The sequence below is a fragment of the Pseudopipra pipra genome, chromosome 9 (assembly GCF_036250125.1).
Source record: "Pseudopipra pipra isolate bDixPip1 chromosome 9, bDixPip1.hap1, whole genome shotgun sequence".
In the NCBI taxonomy this organism is placed as follows: Eukaryota; Metazoa; Chordata; class Aves; order Passeriformes; family Pipridae; genus Pseudopipra; species Pseudopipra pipra.
In genome coordinates this window covers 11,776,732-11,797,478 of record NC_087557.1, presented here as the reverse complement: position 1 = coordinate 11,797,478, position 20,747 = coordinate 11,776,732, and the positions used below count along the sequence as shown (strand labels likewise).

General features: G+C 35.4%; 1 protein-coding gene across 2 annotated transcripts in view; it reads right to left on the bottom strand.

The window, feature by feature from the left end:
- Positions 1-20,747, bottom strand: part of COL11A1 (collagen type XI alpha 1 chain) — a 133,627-nt gene that overhangs the window by 45,163 nt on the left and 67,717 nt on the right. For both annotated transcript variants that reach the window (XM_064664571.1, XM_064664572.1), the window contains 15 exons: positions 19,712-19,765; positions 19,588-19,632; positions 16,249-16,302; positions 15,227-15,334; positions 13,556-13,609; positions 10,880-10,933; positions 8,751-8,795; positions 8,570-8,623; positions 8,436-8,480; positions 5,356-5,409; positions 4,450-4,503; positions 2,354-2,407; positions 1,352-1,459; positions 544-633; positions 185-238 (listed from right to left, as the gene is read on the bottom strand). In XM_064664571.1, coding sequence (XP_064520641.1) covers positions 185-238; positions 544-633; positions 1,352-1,459; positions 2,354-2,407; positions 4,450-4,503; positions 5,356-5,409; positions 8,436-8,480; positions 8,570-8,623; positions 8,751-8,795; positions 10,880-10,933; positions 13,556-13,609; positions 15,227-15,334; positions 16,249-16,302; positions 19,588-19,632; positions 19,712-19,765 — 927 coding nt within the window. The remainder of the gene's footprint in view (positions 1-184; positions 239-543; positions 634-1,351; positions 1,460-2,353; positions 2,408-4,449; positions 4,504-5,355; positions 5,410-8,435; positions 8,481-8,569; positions 8,624-8,750; positions 8,796-10,879; positions 10,934-13,555; positions 13,610-15,226; positions 15,335-16,248; positions 16,303-19,587; positions 19,633-19,711; positions 19,766-20,747) is intronic.

Sequence of the window (20,747 nt, the reverse complement as noted above, 5' to 3'; positions counted from 1 at the left end):
AAGGCTTTAGATACTCTCAACCTTCACATTCTTTGAATGTTTATTAGTATGGATACTTACTAGAAGTTTGATCTGTCTGCTGTTTTACAGACTGCATTAATGAAAACATCACAGCATGTAAACAAGAAAAAAGGTTACTAGGTAATGTTGTTTATATTTCCAAAAAATTATTATGGTTACTTACCATTGGGCCAGGTGGACCCTGTGGGCCCTCCCCTCCTTTCAGACCAGCTGGACCCTAAAAAATGTAAAGAAAAAGAAAAAAAAGCTTGTCTACTAAACTGGAAAGTTCAAGACTTACTTTTGCAACACATGTAATAGGAAAAATGTAAAACAGGAAAAATGTAAAAATCCAAAGACAAAAACCTGCATAAATTCCTTTTTTCTTATATAGTCAATGATACTTAAAGTTGAATGTTTGAGGTCTGTTTTCCTATTGCATTCATTTTTAAGCACAGCAGAAGATTCCATGAAGTAAGAGTTAATCTTTTGTTTCTTATATTTAGAAATATCATGTCAATTGCTCTAGTGCTTATATTATACCTGAGCACCTGGAAGGCCTCTCTCTCCAGGGAAACCACGAAGACCTGCTGGTCCATCTTTCCCAGGAATGCCTTGAGGGCCTGGATCACCCTGGGAAACACATGACATTTTGATTAAAAAAACCCTCCACGTTTAAAATGCTCATATTAGTTGTTAAATGAGTGATGAAAATGAAACACCATATCCTAGTTATAGTAATAAAAAAAAAAAGATTGTGCTCCCACCCATTCACCCACTTTGAAGATTACCAGTACAATAGTCTATGGTTAAATTTATAACAAACTTTGACAAAATATAGTACTAGTTATAGAATACAAAAATAGTGAAATACATAAAAAGTCATAAAAATAACTTTAAAGACACATTCAGTAAAAATTTAAGATACCCATTTATAATGAAAGACTGAATAGAATTACATAGTAACTAGATAAGGAATATTTTTAGATAAGCAATATTTCACTACTACACATCTGACTTTAAATGCCAATGTGCAATTTTCCACCTTGGTGTGAACATGTCATTACTAAGTATTTCCATATTGAATGTGTAGTAGTAGTATTTTTTTAGTTTTTATTACAAAAATACTAATAATTGGCTCAAGAGAATTCTCATTATTTCAGTGGAAGCAGACACAGCTCTAAAATTGGAAACATCCGGTCTTTCAAATCCTTCTGGGTGAAACGTGCCAATCATGACTTTATGCTGTATGTTTGGATTTAATTCTGCATGCCTACATGATAATTTGAAATGTCACACAGTCAGCAGTTTATCTGCCCCTTCCAATTTGTTCCTCAAAGCCACATCATACCTTAGCACCTTCTTTTCCTGCAGCACCTGGGAGGCCCTGTTCACCTGGTGGACCAGGAGGACCTGGATGACCTCTTTCACCAATCGGTCCGGTCTCACCAGTAGGACCCTAAGCAAAAGAGTAAAACTTTAGTCACCTGAAGGTGTTTTAATGTCTTGGGGGTGTGGGAGGAAGTGGAGAGGAGCAGATTATTAATATCTAGCTGTTATGAGTATCTGTTACAAAACAGTATTACCATTGGTTAGCATACATTCCTCACCTTCCCTCCAGGCAAGGCTGACTTACAAAATATCTTTGTCCTATAAAATAAATCTTGCATTGCATTTTGCCTGCAGACACGTCTGTACAGCTTCCAAAGGGTGAAATCCTGACCTTGTTCCTTAAGCACTGAAGCTTTAAAACACAGCGTGTTTGGGAGAAGGTTACAAAAAGGACACGGGAGAGAAATCCATGTACTATTCTTGTCTTGAAACACTTCTGTACTGTTGTTTTTCTGAATAATATGAATTGTAAGGGAGGAGAGTTGAAAGATTTCTCTTCAGATTCACTAGCAGAAAAGTTTCACCGAGGGAATTACCTAAAAAAGTTCATGCAATCCAAATGCTTGATTTAGTTGCAAATTACTAAGATTAGATCAAATGAAATTTTGATAATCTCTCCACAAGCTAAAAGTGACTGAAAATTGTCCTCTAGCAAAAAAGTCTTTCTAAAATGTTTCATGATAGAGAAATCTGCCTTCTTGACTTCTGGAAATCGCTAACTTAATAATCACATGAAAAAAAACACACACAAAAAAAAGAAAGTGGAAAGGTAACCCCAACATTTTCATATTTTGTGGAATCACTGATGTATACCTTTCTAATATTGTTATGCATATTTTTTAAAAACCTTAATATAACCATCGATATGGTCCTTCTAATACAACAAAAGAGACTGCCTTAGCCATAATATAACCACTAAACTTAGATCTTAAGGAGTTAACTATGAAATTAAATTGTGTACCTGAGGGCCAACGACACCACCAGGACCAGGAGGACCAGTTTTTCCTTGAAAACCCTGTGAAATAATTATAGAAAATTATGTTACCCTGGACAAGATATAGAAGAGCAAAATTCATATCTGTGCTGAGGAGGAGAAAGAGAAATTCCATATCACAAATTCTTTCTCTTCAGGAAATAAAAATGAGAAATCCTATTTTCCTGTGTATACTTAGAAATGAAATTATTAATCTCTCCTGTATCTATCAGTTCCAGTCTCTCTGAGGTGATATAGTTGTAAAAATTGCTGTCAGTTTTCCAGATCTCTCTAGGTGAACTTGATTAGGTGAGTTTGAATGCATAAGTGATGCACTAAAAGACAGTTGAAAATACATTTTTATATATGTACATTATGAATCATAAAGCCAGACATAAAAATGCTTTTTAAAGAAAGACACAGATGGTGAATTAATTTGGAGGGGCATTAAAGATAAAGTGGAGGTTAGACAGAAAGAAAACGAAAAGAAATAATGATCCAGGGAAGATGAAGGTTATGTAGAAATGGTAAAAAAGGCACCACGAGTACCACAAAAAGAATGACGCTAATGAGAAACTGATGTGATGACAAAAACTGGGAACCAGAGAATAGAGAAGAAATGGGTTTGAGACAGTTTTATAGAACACTGGCAAATTTTACAGAATTTAGGCCAAAATTAGTCAATAAATTGAATGACAACCTCACTTTATAATAGCACTGTTTAATGCATCTTTGAAAAATGCTACATTATTTCTTTCAAATACTGGAAGTGTGTTAGGAGAGTTCACTGCTGTATCACATTAGGGTTCTACATAGTATTCCCTGTCTTACAGCCTACATCTGCCTCCTACTCTGCTCACCTGTGTAAAAACTAAGGTGTTATCTGGCCCAAGTTTCTTACAAACACTGGGCCCTTCTCCAGTTTCAGCTTTTTTACCCTCCTTAATCTGATTCTCTTCTGGCTGCTAGCCAGATATTATCATTGTTCAGTTTGGCCCTAAACTGAACAAAACTGAGACCTATGAAATGATCCAGATTTAAAAAAAAAAAGACAAAAGTACCCCTTTGTTCTAATGACAGAAAATCAGAACTGCTACAGATGGAACCATTCAAGTGTCCCCTCCTTTACACAGTCAAAGCTTCGTCTGTAAGCCAATTGTAAGAAAAGAGAAGGAATGCTGAACATTTTGGTCCAAGTATACAAATACACAGGGCAGAAAAGAGTGCTAATGAAAAGCTGCAAAAGACCAAATGTTCCTCTCACACACAAAAAAAGCCACTATCGTTGCAAAGCAGTACTATGTCACAATGCTACAGCACTAGCAGAAGAAAACAGAGATTTTCAGAATGATGTGCTACTCCAAGCTGTGTGCTCCTCCTTCCAGCAGTGGAAGTGATTCACCAGTCACTAACAGATTTCCAGTGATGTTGGATCTTAAAATACATGCCGAGAAAATTCCTCTCTAAATTCATTTGTGGCTTTCTCTCCAAGTAAGAATTTTATTTTACTTTAGTGGAATATGAGTAAGGTTTTGGTGCTACAAAAATAGAGTGTTTTTAAAAATAATTCCATTAAAACTATTACGCTATTTTTTTTACTTTTGATGCCAGAATTTATTCATTGTGATTCTTTCCAAATGTAAGGTTTTTTTTTAATAGGTTAAGTCATCTTTGATCCTACTTTCCAAAGGTCTTGGCTTTTCAGTTTTCTAGCTGCTTACCAATAATAAGACTTTTTGTTATGTTATTATTTATGATACATGGCATTCAGTGAGAAAAGAACTGTATAGTAACTGTCTCAAAAATCTTAATTAAAATTGAGATCTGGGTATTGATCTTTTTTACTTCTATTGACTATTTAATCTCATTGTGATGCTACTAACTGGGCATAGCAAAGAATAACCTCACACTTGTATCACGGAAACAAAATAAAGCTTTCTCATGCCTTACCTACCAACCACAAGTACAGATATACAGCCTCTTAGTGCCAGCCTCTTTCCCTTTTCCCTGTTGTCTCTATTTCTTTAGTTTTGATCACATAATCATGACCTCTAGGGGTTTACAACACTAACACATTTACTTACAGTCTCACCCCGCTGTCCTGGGTGTCCAGGCAAGCCATCTTTTCCAGGTGGCCCCTGAAATTGTAAAATACATAAATCAAAACACTCTGGAAAAAAGTGTGCAATTAGCTGTAAGAATCTCTGCTCTTTTTTTTTTTTCCCTAGACTAGTATTTGGTAAAGCTTAACTGCTCCTATATAAAACAAGTAGGATTTTCATAATATTTTTTCCTTGTGTCCTCCCTGATGTGTTTTAACAACTTCTTGGAGAATGCCTGTTGACAAATACAAACATGGTCAGAATGAATTTCTGTAAATTCAGAAATAATGGAAAAACCCTATACTTCCCTTCCATTTTTCTTTGGTTAATAACTCAATTTACACAAAACTAAGCATTACAGGAGTACAAAATGAAATTGCAGGTTTGGCATTGGAAATAGAAGTAACAAGTGCATGGGTGAAAAAAAATCACAGGTGGTTTGATGCTTTTGTGCTTACTCCACATGAGCAGAAGCACACCAGAGGAGCAGTAAAACTAGTTCAAGCAGCAGCTCAAATGTGCTATTACTTCTATGCATTTTTGCTACTAATGAATGTCTCCTTCCTCTTCCTTTTTTCCTCAAAGAATCAATTGTTAAAAGAAAACATACACTAGCAAAGTAGTATTTTGCTTTAACTCAGTGTGTGACCTGGACATTGGATCAACACACTAGAAGGTTTGCAGTTTGGTATATTATGCTGAACTTCTTATGAGCTGCACCAATGATCATTTTGAATATGTGAGTCCTTAGCCTCAGAGCTCAACAAGCATATTTGTAATCTATACATAAACCATCCCTCATATAAATTTTTAAATAGTCACTTCAGGGACACTGTATGGAAATTAACATTCCTGTTGCTGCACATACTTAATTAAAGAGATACTTACTGGAGGTCCCTTTGGTCCAGGGAATCCAACAGGTCCCTGAGGCCCTTGTGGTCCCTGGAAAAAAGGCAACCAAATAAGTAAAGTTTTACTCAAGCTGCCTTGACACTGGATTGAAAAGTTTGTTTCAATTATAAAAAATATGAACTATGTAGATAATGTCTGGATTTAAATATAAAGCCTCGGCTACACTGCCATAAATATTGGTAGCAACAATTCTCATGCACAGACATTGGAGGAGATTTCCTGAAAGCAATACTGCTTGTGTAGGAATGCAATAAGAAAAGAGGAAAAGTACTTGTATAAACCATGTTTGCATCTGACTCCTAAAACTGTGCATAACAAAATAGGAACCAACTGTGAGTAACAAGCACTGTTTTTCTATGTTGCATAAACCATGGGATTTAGTCAATGGTCTGGTCATCTCTTTAACTTTCAGTCAAACAGTCATCTTTGACAATTATTAAACCCTGACAATATTTCAAGCCAGTACAACAGTACAAACTTCCAAATAGAATAAGCCTTCCAGAGTTACTTGGGATTAAATACAGAATTTTCGCTATAATGAAAAATAGTTAAAAAATCTCATAATGTATGAACATTTTATTGTTATAGTTTTGTATATATACATATATATTGAGAGAGAAAATTTTCATGTTTTACAAATTTAAAGGTGATTGGGTGAGTTAATGCATTGTGCACGTGTATGTGCAAGTGTACACATACACGTGTACATACAAATATGTTCAAATACATCTATATACACAGATATTTACACAAAGTACCAGTTTCGTAGTACATCGCTGTTCCTGAAGTTGTCATTAAAAAAACCAGAGGCCAGCTTTTAAAGTTTATTGTTGATATGCTGAAAGGGACTATGCCAGCTTATGAAAATAATTTTTGCTGTTTAGTTTTAGTGTAGGAAGTCAAAATGTAACAATCTTAAAAACTTACTTTTACATGGTTCCACAGCAGAGACAGGTACTCTAGTCATATAAAACAAGTCTTCATTGTATTCTACCTGGTATATGATGTGTGGTTTTGCTATGACATTAGCTGTCAAAGTATGTTAGAAATGTTGGTTTGATGCAAAAGACTGGAAGAAGGAGACCACATCTCCCAAATTACACTATCCTTCTGCTCCTCTGATAAAGTTCTGTTTTCCAAGTTCCATAAGTCTCATTCCTTAGAGCCCAGGATCAGTTCTAGAGCACAGCTGCCTCCTGTAGTAGGCGGAGCAGTGGGAGAGGATCCCTTGTGCCCACTCTGGGAGAATTTGCCCTTAAATGAATCTTATTCCAGGGCAGACTTTCATTATACTGAAATACTAAAACTGAGTCAACTAAGAAGTGCTAGGCCAAGGGAGAAATCTTTGTGATCTTACTGCACTATCCATAATTTTTTTTTTCTTCAAAAACAGGTGTAAGGCTGTTTCTGAAACCTCCATAACACACCAACACACCTTTTCTCATTTGCTTTTGGATATAACATAAAGCTTAACATTAAAAAAAAAAAAAAAAGGAGGAGCTCTACAGAGGAAAACTAATAAAACTGACTGAGCTACTCTACAAAATATATGAATGAAATCGGTCACTCTCAGAAACTGGGTTATAGGAGCACAATTCAAATTTTACAGTTAATTGCACCTTCTTTCTCATAAATTTCCACTGTTATCACATCTTGAGGCTTTTTAAAGAGAAAAACTTGCATTTTATTTCTCATTCATGATTTGGCTTGCAAAAGTCCACTGATGGATTATGTGAGAAAAAGCATTAGAATACTAACAGCATGCTATCAAAATTACATTTTCTTTTCTGTCTTAAAATTTCATTTTAACAGCAGCTACGCAGGATAGATTATTTAATGTTTACATGTCTGGTACCTGAAATAGTCTCAGAGGAGTGGAAATGACAGTTTTATTTTTTGGCTGACATTCATCCCTATTGGGAATCAAATAAGATACCTCACACATATTACACAAGTGATATGAGACATGGTGCTCTATGATTCTTCATCTCTTCACTCCTATCAGTTTTTCTCCAGGGATCCTTCATCTTGGATTGATCTGCTCATTGTTTTCAGTGTCCCCACAACTTCTCTTCCTCATAACCTGTTGGAGCTGTCAGCAAACTCCTCTTTCAAAAGGATTCACCTTCTGGTAGTCTGTCTCTGATCTTCCTCCTCAGTGTAATGCAACCTACATTTCCTTTCTTGCACTAAGCCTAGTTCTTTCCATCCACCATCCTAGTTAACGTAAAAAAAGTAAGTGACAGTACAGAGCTGGGGAAAATGCATAAGGAGCTCCCTCCTGAAGAGAACACTGGCACCTGGGAGTGGATACTGGGAAAAGATCTATGGGTTCCCTATATGAAAAAGATTAGCATTTAATGAAATATAACTACAAAAGAAAAGTTTTTTAAGTTTTGCAAAAATACTTTGGCAGGAAACTCATCCACTTAAACTGAGTTGGTTTTCAAGTGCTGCTATTACAAATCTGATTTATTAATATTGTTTTTCTATACACTGCTGTGCAATGAGCTGACTGTATACTAGATTTGTGTATTGATTGGTAAGATAACAGCAAGCAGAAAATTTTGTTTTAGAGAGAACAATAGGTTTTCTGAAGCATGAAGAAAGTAGGTTGAAGGGAATTAGCTGATCAGAACAAAAAAAAAAAACCATAGCTGCTTCAACAAAGAATCTTCTGGAAGTGGCTTGAGTGTTTGGAAATCCAAAGAACAGGAAGCAAGCTGCAGTAAGTGGGCAATTCTGAAGAGCATAAGCTGGTAAGTACGCCTGTAACTCACATGGATATATATAAACTGCATGGATATAACACAAAATGTGTATGTATTCTCTGTGTCCTACGTGTACAAAAGTGATGGAAGAAGCTTTCAGCAAACTTCAGCCACCCCATTCATAACTTTGTAAAAAGCATCATCAGAACTGAGGTTTTATTAGTTCTTTTTACTCTGGTCAAAGAAGCGCAAAGATCTGAGAAGGAGAACTGAAAATAAAACAACCCTCCCACCCTCAAATCACACTCCTATCTAGTGGGAAAAACAAAACCAGCTTTCACATACCCTTTCACCCGGTGGGCCAGGAGGACCATCATTGCCTGAAGTACCCTGGAAAGGAAAGACAATATGTTCAAAGATTTAGGTTTATTTAAAAAAATCAGCCTGTAGTAAATCTGTACAGTGTGCTTGACCATTACCTTTGGACCTGGTTTTCCAGTGGGACCTCTGGGACCTCTTGAGCCTCTTGGACCCTGTCAATTTAACACAGATGTGCTTGATAAGTATTGGATACTATAATCAAATAAAATTAAATCTTCACAGTATAGTGAAGGTAATTTATACAGGAAAGGCTCTACATTGCAAATCAAAAGAACATACTGTTGGTCCTCGCTGTCCTCTGGGGCCTGGTTTGCCATGTAATCCCTGGAGAGAAAAGTTGACAGAAATCATCTTAGCAGACACTTTATTTGTAAGATAAAGTTTTTTTACTGAAGTGGAGGCAGAGTGCAACTCCCATAAGTTTAAAAGTTATTTTATCTTTAACTATCTAGTTTGCATTTCAATTTACAGAATCATGGTCCTTGATAAAATTGATTATCTTTCTGAGTTCACTGGGACTTGTGGCTAAATGTGCTAAATTTGCCTCAGAGTCAGATTCTGTCAGAGGCATTAGAAGATTTTAAACTACATTAAAATAGTAGTGAAGACGGCACACAACAAGCAGAGTCCCTCTGCAGTAGTCTAAAGGACTTGGTATCATTTCCAGTGTAATAACAGCCTTGAAGACAAGGTTTCCAGGTTCCCATGCACAACTCCACAGGTTAATAGAGAAAAGAAAGGAAAGCCTCTCTTCATTTAGAACAGAAATGAGGATTGTAATAGCTACCAAAATTACGTGCACTTGCACAGCAATACAGAACTTACCTGAATACTAGCCCTTAATTTTTTGCTTTAATATATCTCCTGATCATACTCAACAGAATTTTTTCTTTAGGTTCTGCATTAATATTGCTGTGCATTGTAACACAAAGAATCTTAAAATGCAAGAAAGTATTCTTCAGGTAGAAAAAGGAACTTGACTGGTACTTTTTAATCTCTGAGGTAAACAAAACAGCAACAAAAAATCAGCAGAGATGTTTTAGCATAAAACTTCCCTTTACCAAAAACCAATTAAAAGCACACACCTGCTTTCTTGACAGTTTTTTTTTTCTGTTGGTTTTATTTCACTTATCAAAATAAAAATTACGTGTTGTTTTTGAAATGCTACACAGCTTGTTATCTCAGGGACAAGGACTGTCTTTCCTAGTACCTGTATGCGTGGTAGCATAAAACACAATGATAACCCTTCAGGCAAGATTAACAATATCTGATTCTCATTACAAAACGAGCAGTTATGGTCTTATTGATGATCAGCTTAATACTTAAGTACACAAGCAGTTTGATGGTGTTATTATGTGAACTGAAAGCTTTATAACAGATAACAGATCAACATAGTTAGATTTTCATAATTTTAAGTCTGCTGTTTGATGCTATTGTTTTGCTGGCTTTCTAAACCTGGTGTCTGTATTAGCAATCATGTGTCATTTTTCCTAAAAAGGATGAACTGCACATTGTTTTATTGCTTGTGCCTGTAAATAACAACATATTTTTATCTTAGCTAAAATAATACAAGAAAAAATTAAACCATACATAAGCAGTGCAAGTGCAATTGGATTTCATACAGTTCATCTTAAAAGAATGAATTTCTGCTTTATTTTGTGATACAAATTAAAATGGATTCTTAAGAATAATGATGTGCTACTTCAGTTTAAGTTGCTATCACCTACGAATTCTGACTCATCTCTTAATTTCATCATCTTTCTAACATGTTCTGCTATGTGCAACTGAGCTTTAGAGACAACAGCACAGTGACCTTTTTTCTAATCTATTTTTAATTGTTATAGTTTGAAGAATATACATAACAGATTTTCCCTCACCTGCTTCCATCAAACAAAGCAGGAAAAGACATAATTTTATATTTTTTTAATATATGTAATAGTATATATTCTTCGTCTTGTCTGGTATATTTTACTTTTTTGAAGCTAAGCCTATAAAAAAACTACCTTGTGGCAAATCAGAATACTTATGAAATACAAGTTGAATTTCCTTGAGGATAAATTGCACGGTAGCAGGATAATTCATGGGATACGGGAAAATAGTTCTTGCCAACTCACTCAGCTATACTGTCCAAAAAATCCCCTTCAGCAAAGGTGACTTTTTTCCTCTTTTTCAAATCATATGATTATGGCAGCATATGCAGCAGAAAGTGTCCCAGTTCTTGTATATTTAGATTAATACCTTAAAGTATAAAAATAGTGTCTCAGTATAGACACATAGAGGTCCATCTTAAATGTGGAAAGCCTTGTTTTATAGTTCTTTAGACAGTGGCTGGTATCCTTGGGTTTTGGTGATTTCCCATGGCATAGAGTTTCAAAAGTTAATTGTCATGCAGGAATGAATTATCATACCCTTGCACCTTTCTCTCCATTGGCACCAGGAAATCCTGGGAAACCAGTCGAGCCCTATGTAAGAAAGCAGTGCAAATATCAGAGGATATCAACAGCAAAACAGTAGTATAGTCAATATTTAATTTCCACATAAAGCACAAGTGCAAAATCATGCGCATTGTACATGTTAAACTTGCAAGTGTGATGGCACTCATGAAAGCTGTAAATAAACTCACCATAATGCTTCAAGTCCAGAATGCATTAAAAAAAATAAATCAATATATAGAATGGACATTATTTTTCATTTTATTAGACAATAAAAGACCTATTAAATCTGCAGGATTTTTTTAGAGAAGAAATATTTAGTAACAGCTCACTAGAAATAACTGTATCATAAGGCAGACAAACAAACAAAGCCTTGTTGCATCACAGTATAATAATTCTTTTAAAAAAATAACTAAAAAAAATTGTAGGGTTTTGCCACATGCTCTGTTCACTTTACTGAGCTGTAAGTTAAGTACTTCGGATGCTTTATTCATTGTAAATTGACCACTGGACAGTTTTGTTTAACTGATACATACAATTCATGCATAAGCAGAATCTGTGAGAGTATCTGACTTGAAACTGCTCCCAGCTTTATTCCTCCTTCCTCCCTTTTTATTCCCCTTTTCTTTTGCTAACTGCCCAGCCTAATCTGTACTATTTTCTTATTTATTTCTGGTAGACAGGTTCAGTGGGACAGTAGATCTTTTACCTGCCAAGGTGCTAATTTGCCATAAGGGACTTCGGGTCAAAGAGGTGACAGACATGATAAAACACACTTTTAACTGACTGGAGATGAAAATCAAGAGTGTTTGGTTTCATCAGCCACTAAAACTTACTAGCCAGACTCCCTGCTGTGATAATGCACCTCTATCTGTGCAGCTCGTTAGTATTTTAGTGGCAAATAAAATGCATATAACAAAAGCTTAAAATATAATTTCTTGGTGCTCTTCTTTGAAATGTAATTATTTTTTTTCATTTTTTTCCTCTTGTTCTTACTTATGTCTTTCCTCTAATGAAACTTGTTTCACACAATCATTCCAATTATCCATAAAAGACTTAGGGGCAGTACACCTCCACAAACACAGATTCTAATGACACCCTGACTGATATTGACTGGTGGGAGAAAAGGAAAATTTTTCTTCCTTTATTTTCCTTTTCTTTTTCTTTCCTTTTCATTCTCTTTCTTGCCTTTTAATTCTTCACCAGTTATAACTTTATACATGAATGAAACTGAAAATTCTAGTCTGTGAAGCCCAAGCACGTTCTTTAAAATTAAAAGGCCAGTAAATACACGACTCAAATGATGGGGCACTAATAGGCATGACTTGGTTGTAAATACGTACAGTACTTTTGAAATTGTGCTAATCAAGAGGGACTGGATTGAAGAAAAAAAAGGCATAGTGAAAATTATGAGCAAATGGCAGTACTTTAAGAACAATTCTCAGAAGAAAAATCATGAAAAGCAAGTAAGTATCAGCAAAAAGAATGGTGTGAACCTTCTTGACGGTACTGGGACAAGATTTCCTATTTGCTTTGCACAGCTAACGTATTTTTCTGCTGCTTTTTTTCTTACTCCCTTGTGTTAATTTGATCTGGACTGTGAATAAGTTTCCAAAGAAGTCTCCAGTGAGTTATGTTTTGTAGCTGTCATTATTCTTTCTTGGAAAATTAAGCAACAAATTAGAAGAGTGAACAGTGAACACAGCTTGAGAGCTATTTTCAATTTTAATGTAATAAAAATTTAATACAAGGAAATTCTTGACCAAGTCTGTGTTGGAAATAAATCAAACAATTTTTATTTGAAATGTTCTATAATTTTTGTTATTAGAATGGAACAATGTGAGAACTCTTATTTGTCTTATTTGACACAGTCTGGAGGTGCAATGTCTCCCTACTGGTCTCCTCTACACAAGGAAATGTCTGTAGAACTATGCTTTTATTCCATTTTTTTATTTCTTGCTAATCTCAGAAAGGAGAGCTTGCCTGTTTCCTAAAGCTGTGTTAGAACATCCTTGATAGAAATATATTTCATAAAAATGTTTTAAAAATAAAATCCTTCACTTAAACCGGAAGCTCCCAGCATGGTTTTCTATTGCAATCCAAATGTAAAAGATGGCTGAAGGATAGAGGTAGGCATGGGTTTTGTCACATTTGTCTGAAAAGAAGCTAAAGGAAAACCTGATGAAAATAGTAAATTATATATTTCAAAGAAAAATGGCTTATTCTATAGAAGAAGCAGTAATGACACAAATGGAATCCCTGTACCACACTGAAAATTCCCATCACTATCAGCATCCATTTAGTGGTCAATATAGTGCTTATTCTCTTTCAAGCATATCAGCAAATCCTTAATTTTCAAGTTGTTTACTGCATGCCAGTTTCTGATGCTTACACAAAAACACAAGTCATGAGAGCACGAGAACATGGCAAAGGGTTGAAGGCAGTGTACTTAAGAAGAGGAAATATACTGCTCCATAAAGAGTCTAACTTAGGGATTCCCACATCATTAAAGATCTTACTTCAAAATATGGCTGCCAAGAAAGAAAATGAGAAAAATGGCCCTTTCTTTGATGTCCACACCCTGCTTCTGCAAACACACAAATAAAATAACTAATGTCAAAGCACACAATATACAGTTCATTTACATCTCACCTTTGGACCTTGTCTTCCTGGATATCCTGGCAATCCAGGTACACCAAGTTTACCCTGTAATAAGAAAGCAGTGTTAAATTTTAATTTATCCTCCTTAGTGGTTCAGCAAACTTCTATATAAAATAATTTTTTCTCTACATGGAGTGATGATACTTCATGGAATATAATATTCAATTAAATCAATTTCTCATTTTTAAAATTAATCACCAGTGAGCTTAGTTCCCCAAACCTAAATAAAAATCCCACTCCAGTGAATGAATCCAGAGAAACCAATGCCTCAGTGTTTTCTTTTCTCCCCCATGAAGTGTTGTGGGGCTGACGTCATTAAACAATTAATATTCTTTAAGAAATCAGGCTGTTAATAGGCTTAAGTGAGAAGAAATTATTTTTAGTTTATACTGTGTGACGGTTGACTTTTCATGAATAGGCATTTGAAGAATCAATGCTTTTCTTGAATAGTTCTAAACTGAGACTATGATAAATCATGCCCCACTGACTATTTGCTGACAATAGATTTGTCAACAAATATTAAAAACTTGTTATGTTCAGAAAGGACTGATCAACACTGACATCAGCCATTCTCAGAAATGAAATACAGTACCCTACTCCATTGAGTTGGTCTCTTTAGACCTCTAGAGGATGAGTGATCGTTTGCCACTTTCAAAGGCAAGGGAAAGCAGTTTCAGACTTTGAAAGATGGGAACTCTGGGGAAGAATTTGTCTTTTTTTCAGACTATCACATTTTGGAGAAGATCTCAGTAGAAAAGATATGACTACAGAGTATCATAAGGTACTCGCAGTAACCTTAGGTAATGAAACATAGGAAGGAGAGACCTGTATGGGGATGGAGATTTGCCAAAAAATATCTGTTGGTAAAAAATGCAACACATGAAAAATATGTTGTATATTATCATATTCTTGCAACTGTATGTGTCTGGAGAGGCATTGTAGAAGAACAATTTTTACATTTATGAAAATAATTATAATGCTGCCACTTTTGTGCCCCACTGAAACAAGCTGCTTGCATTGCAATGATTTAAATGTTTTGTAGCATGACAGCGCATCAAACTCTTGCCAAAATCAGTGGAAGTTTTATCCCTTATTTTATGATTAAGCAAGCCCAGTTGCCTAGGTTTTGACTGTGGATACAGATGGGGTTTTTTAATGATAAGCTCTTTCCTGATATGTTCCCCATTTTTTTGGCACCCTACTTGGGATTTCCTTAATTAAGCAAATTCAGCCTTAGACCTACTTGGAAAATAGAGTTTTCTTATCACAGAATCAGTTGAACATAGTGACCAAGAGACTACTCTGGCAATTTCATTACTTTCATTACAAGACTAGTACCTTTGCATTAAATACATCATAGGAATGACAGGAGAATAGAACATTTATAAATGGTTTTATATATTTTTCTAATATTGTGAGGAGGCCCAAGAGTTCTCAAAGATCATTTTAGTTTTTGAACTAAAATAAATATCACAGGACCAACACCAAAGAATTCCTCTCTGACCCACTCTGTTCTGGCCATTAGTCGTGTCTCATAAAAACTACTACTAGGTAGCTAAAGATTCTGCAGATATGGAGACTTCTTTTTTTAGTGATGAAGATTATGGGTTCCACCTATGTTATGAGGCAATGACATGTTTATGTTGATTTCTGGCTACTGACCTTTTCCCCAGCTGGACCAGCAGCACCTGGATCCCCAGATGGACCCGCTCGACCTTTTGGACCTTCTGGACCATCTTCTCCTCGTGGACCCGGCTGACCAATTTCTCCCTAAAATACATTGCCTTATAAATATAGAACAATTGCCTTTGTGAATATATTAGAAAGATTACCTAACATTACTTGAAAATAAATTTCCAGTTAATCTAAATAGAGATTGAAATCATAGAATAGTTTGGGTTGGAAGGAACTTTTACAAGGTCATCTGTTCTTCCTGCAACGCACGAGGACATCTTCAGCTAGATCAGGTGCTCAAAGCCCTGTTCAAGCTCCTATTAGGAAAATACTACTACTTATGTTCGTCATATAAATGCAAATACATACAAATTAGACACTGAGTATTACCTTCACAAGTGTAAGAGCCTAGTTGTCTTGCCTGAAGACAGTTGCATTTGGAAATTGTGTATTCTTATTTTTCCTTTCCCAAATTCTTGTGAAGACACCCTGGCAGCCCATAGAAAGAATCCTGTCTTTTAAGTACTTATGTGGATACCATCTTTATGTATACAGACAACAGATACAGGCCAGGAACCTCTAAGTTTTTTTAGAACCTCCACAATACTTCTTATGAAAGGATGTAATCACCCATTGGGCTAAATAAATATTTTGACAGAGATTTGCAAGATGCTGGGTTGGAAGAGAAATATCTTTATCCTAGATAGATAAATTGTCCTCAGGCAAATACTGGAGATCTTGGAATCTGGAAAAGGAGTTTCCCTAGGAAGAAGATTAGTGAAAAGGATATTCAAGACTGACATTCACTTCCTCCTTATAACTGCGCCATTGTTGATTCACAAGAACCATATCTCTGCCTCAAATTTGTGCATGCACAGGGAATAATAATAATTTAAGCTACTAGCCTTTATTTTATTTTTTGTTAAAATATATTTTTTTATTTTAGTGATCCTTTCAAAATAATAACACTTAAACTTTTAAGAACATATGGGCTATGAATAAATGCTTACCCGGTCACCTTTAAGACCCATGTCGCCTTTAAATCCTGGAAAACCATCTTCACCCTAAAAAAGACAGAAATTCATTTAAAGACTTTTAGTAATAAGAGGATTTTTTTTTCTGCAAAAAGAATTAAGAAAATATGTTCACTGCAGATTAAAATAATGTGCATAAAGCAAGAACTTCAGACACAAGAAAATCTACTATGACTATTACTATTTTATAGAAAATATAGCTGTGCACTATACAAAATGACTTTTTAGTTTGAAAGTTTTTAATAACAGCTGTTGAAAAATCTAGTTAAAGACAGAAGCAATGTAACTTTTCTGTTTCAATATGAATTATCTTGCAAAGGCCTTTCTTAACTCCTAAGTTGTTTTTGATTATCACTCTTTTTAATATGGTCATCCATTCAATTAAAGAAAAAATTGGTGGCAAATTATTCAGTGTTATTCTTTTTGACAGCAGAACTTCCCTTTTTCTTTTAAACTAGCATCTAACTAGAATCATGAAAGGAAATCAAAAAGTTGACTAGTTGTGACATCTTAATAAATTAACAAAAAAACCCTGACATAATAATTCCCATAACTTAAAAGAAGTAGACATCTCTATCAGCAGTTTGATGTCCAGCAATACTCAACTCTGTCTACTCTCATTGGCTAAAGTGGTTGAAAGAAAGCAGGAAAAAAATTAACATTAAGACTGAATCCATATACAGTGGCAAATCAGATGTACATTATTGTTATTCCTAGTGAGAATTACTTATTTACTGCCTACAAATTCTGGCAGAGAATTTACTTCAAGCAATTTAATAGGTCTCCATGCTGAAGTACAAGCAGATAGTACTCAGACAAGTTTCATTTACACCTGTATGAGTTAGTTCAGATGCAAACAGAAATCTCCTGATGTGTTCAGTGGAGTTGTTTATGTCTTGCTTCAGCATAAACGGATCAGCTTTTGGTTCAGCTTTCTTAGACTAACTCATCATGAAACTACTGTTCCAATATCCAGACAGCCAAGATTATTGACTCAGTTTTCATCTGATGCTTAGTTATAATCTGGCAGCAAAGGTCTTTGTGATGAATAAACACATAGTAAAATGTTTTATTATGATACCATCAGCTTTTTGTATGCTGAAGAATATTGCTGACTTAGAATCTGAGTAGTATTTGGACTGTCAATAAAGTCAAGAAAGAGTGATAATGTACTCCACACTACTGAAAAAAAACCAAGAAGGCTTTGTATTTCATCCTCACTTTAAAAAACCAAGTTTGCGTTTTGCATTCCTGGGCCTGCAAAAGCTTTTTCTCCCTGATCAGCAACTGAGATGGACTGCAAGGCTGAAGCTCTTTTGAATTTGTTTGGAAGTTGTCATACTGCATGCAACAAATAACCCTAGAAAGGGTGATAGAAATAGATCTGCCAGTGGTAAACAGTTAAAAATAGGTAGGGAGACATCAAAATTAAAAAAAAAAATAAAACCAAACAAGTAAATATAGATTCTTAATAGAATGTGTTCATGTGATTCTGTCAAAAAGAACAGGCTAAAAACCATTCCAAAAGCAGGTATGCCATGCTTTCTAGATGGCAAAACAAAGCTTTATATGGTCATCTTCTACTGCATAAATTAAAATTTTAAGGTGGCCTTTCTTAAAATTTAGAAAGAGGTGAAAGGCAGAGTGAAGAATACATCAAAAAAGCTTCAGTTGTAAAAGTTGCTCAGTTATGGCCATGGACAGTAATAATTACATGAGAACACTTTGCAACATATCAGCAAGGACTGACCACGTGCCAACTACTGACCAAATTGCTGCCAAATGAACTGAAACTCTTCTTCAGTTTTCACAGTGAGGGTCCAGCTATTGAGATCTACAAGAGGTTGATTTTATTCCATGTAGGAGGAGAGAGCTGAATGCTCTATTTCCTCTTCTGCTGTTAACAAAAAATAAAATAGCTAAAGAGTTCTAGTTACATTTACTGGTACAGAGAAAGGCCTCCTCTGATATCCCTGGGACCATCTCAGATCTACAGAGGCTTTCCTGAATGGTAAGTTTATTTATTTTGGTCTCTCGTAGTGCTTTCGCCCATGTAATGGCATCTGAATAATTTCAGTAAAAAAAGGTCTGTGTAACACACCCTTAAAGCACTAAGAGGACAGACTATGAAATATCTTTGTGTGACCTTCTGAGGTATATAGTGGAGTTCACCGTCTACTGCAACTGTGAGATCAGTTTTTAGGAACACAGAATTATTGTGAATATTATGCTAATCAGTACTCATTGATACAAGCAGATGTATACAAACACATATCTTAAGCATATTTATATGCGAGTCCTGTATTTTATCCGAGTTGGATATTAATCACTCAAAAAGGCACTAGAAAAATCTGGGGTTTTGAACTGTCAAGTCTCCACAGGTATTAAACACACACTTTTTCAGCTTAAATGTAATGAGCAACTCTAGAGTGAGCATGCAGACTAGACAAACCATGGTTTAGGAAGGCTTGAAAATATCCAGCAGCTCTTGGCATCTGCACCAAGTGCTGAAATCAAGGCTTTTTGGCAAGACTGACTCTTCTGGTTGAGAAATATCTATAAATATATACATTAGCCACCAGAGCCACAAGGCTGAATTTGCCTGTGTGGTCAGGTTTGCTATCTGTCTCTTATTTTGAATGCTGAGAGAAGTATGAATTTAAACCAATACTGGCTGCAGTTTCAGCCACTGCAAACCATCAGCACTCAGTATAGTTCACAGTAGCTGGTGTTTGCTCTAATAAGAGCTCTACACATACAATTAATGGTCTCAGGGGAACATAAGAGCTTTCTTCACATTTATATACATGTATCTGACTGGGGCTGTCCATCACTTTGACAAAGCCGAAGATCTGTAACAAAAATACCTTGAACCTAGAAAGCCATTGCACTAAGTACATAAGTACATACTAAGTATATAAAAAATACAAATCTATCTTATAGCTCTATCAAAACAGATAAAATACAGTATTGTCACCACAAATTTCTCTCATGCACAAGCTTCTCAGTATCCACTATAGTTATCTACCAACAAGAGGGGGAACGTCTAATTCTCCATTTAAGGGCACCTTAGAGAGAAGTTACTTAAACTGGTGTGAAGAGGATTCAAAACCATTCTAACAACTGAAGGTTTTATATTCAGTCTGTACCAACATAAATAACCATGGAGGTCACTGATTTAGAAATTGGGCTTTGTATGTCCTTAGGGAAAGGCAAAAATAAACCCACTGCTGCAAGATAAAGCACACTGCAGTGAAGGAGACAGAAGATGTTGCAGTGAAAAAAGGGAAAAGAATTAACTGCAGTCAGATTTACCTTTTCACCTTTGGATCCCTTGAGTCCACGGACACCATCAGCACCCTAAAGGAAGAATATAAAGAATTACTTACACGCATATATTCAAAGGGGTGTGGGGAGGAATCCAATAACTAAATCTTACCTTTACACCACGAGGACCTGGATAGCCAATTGGACCCTGAGGACCTGGAGGGCCCTAAAATATATTGGAGTAAAGAACCTTTGTTTGTACAGTACTTGGTTAGCAAGCAGTTCTCTTTTGAGTCTAATCCTTATTCTTCCACTATAATGCAGCAGTCTTGTGTAAAACAGCAAAATAACACTGGGCTGCCTGCCACTAAGAAAAGTTAAGACATCACAAAGCACCCTTCAATGTCACTATAAACTATTAATAGAATTATGATCTTGGATCTACTTGTATATTTTAGAAGCAGCTATCTACAATATAAATTATCTGAAACAATGGTAATTGTAAATAGTAACAAACAATCAGGAACAAAAAAAAGATGCGGATTAGAAACCAGGGGTGTTTTACTGGAGAAAATTTATGTTAATTATGATGATGACACAATTCAAAAGTAGAGATAAAAATAATGGGGAAAATAAAAGTTATAGTTTAAAAAAAAAAAAAAAAAAGAGAGAGATTCCAAGCCTGAAAGCTAAAAGGCTCATGGTGCTATCAGTACTGACTTGTGCCTAAAGAAACTGAGTTCTGTGAACATTGGAAACAAAGATGCCTGGAAACATATCCCTGTGTGAGGCTGAGCTGCTCTGTTGATTTGCCAATGTCTGAGATGAACAGATAACAAAATCTTTCACTAATGGGGGCATTGCTAGTGTCTTTTTCCTCATTCCAATGTGTCTTTTCACAAAACCTTTAGACTGTTAACATCTCTGAGAAACTGAACTTTCTATCAAATTTGGCTGAAATTGAGCAGTAAATTCAAAAGATTTAAGGAACAACTGATAGATGGTCATACACCTGTACTTTCAAATCACAAATGCTCTGTGTAAACTTTATTTTCTTAAGAAATCAGGATAAAATGTAAAAGCCTCTAACAGATAACATTTTGGACAAATATAACACCCTTATGTCAGTGGTACTGTACTTTCTGAAATGTCCTATTAATTCATTCATCCTGTCATCCGGAATACAACCTTTTACCATTGCCCCTGAA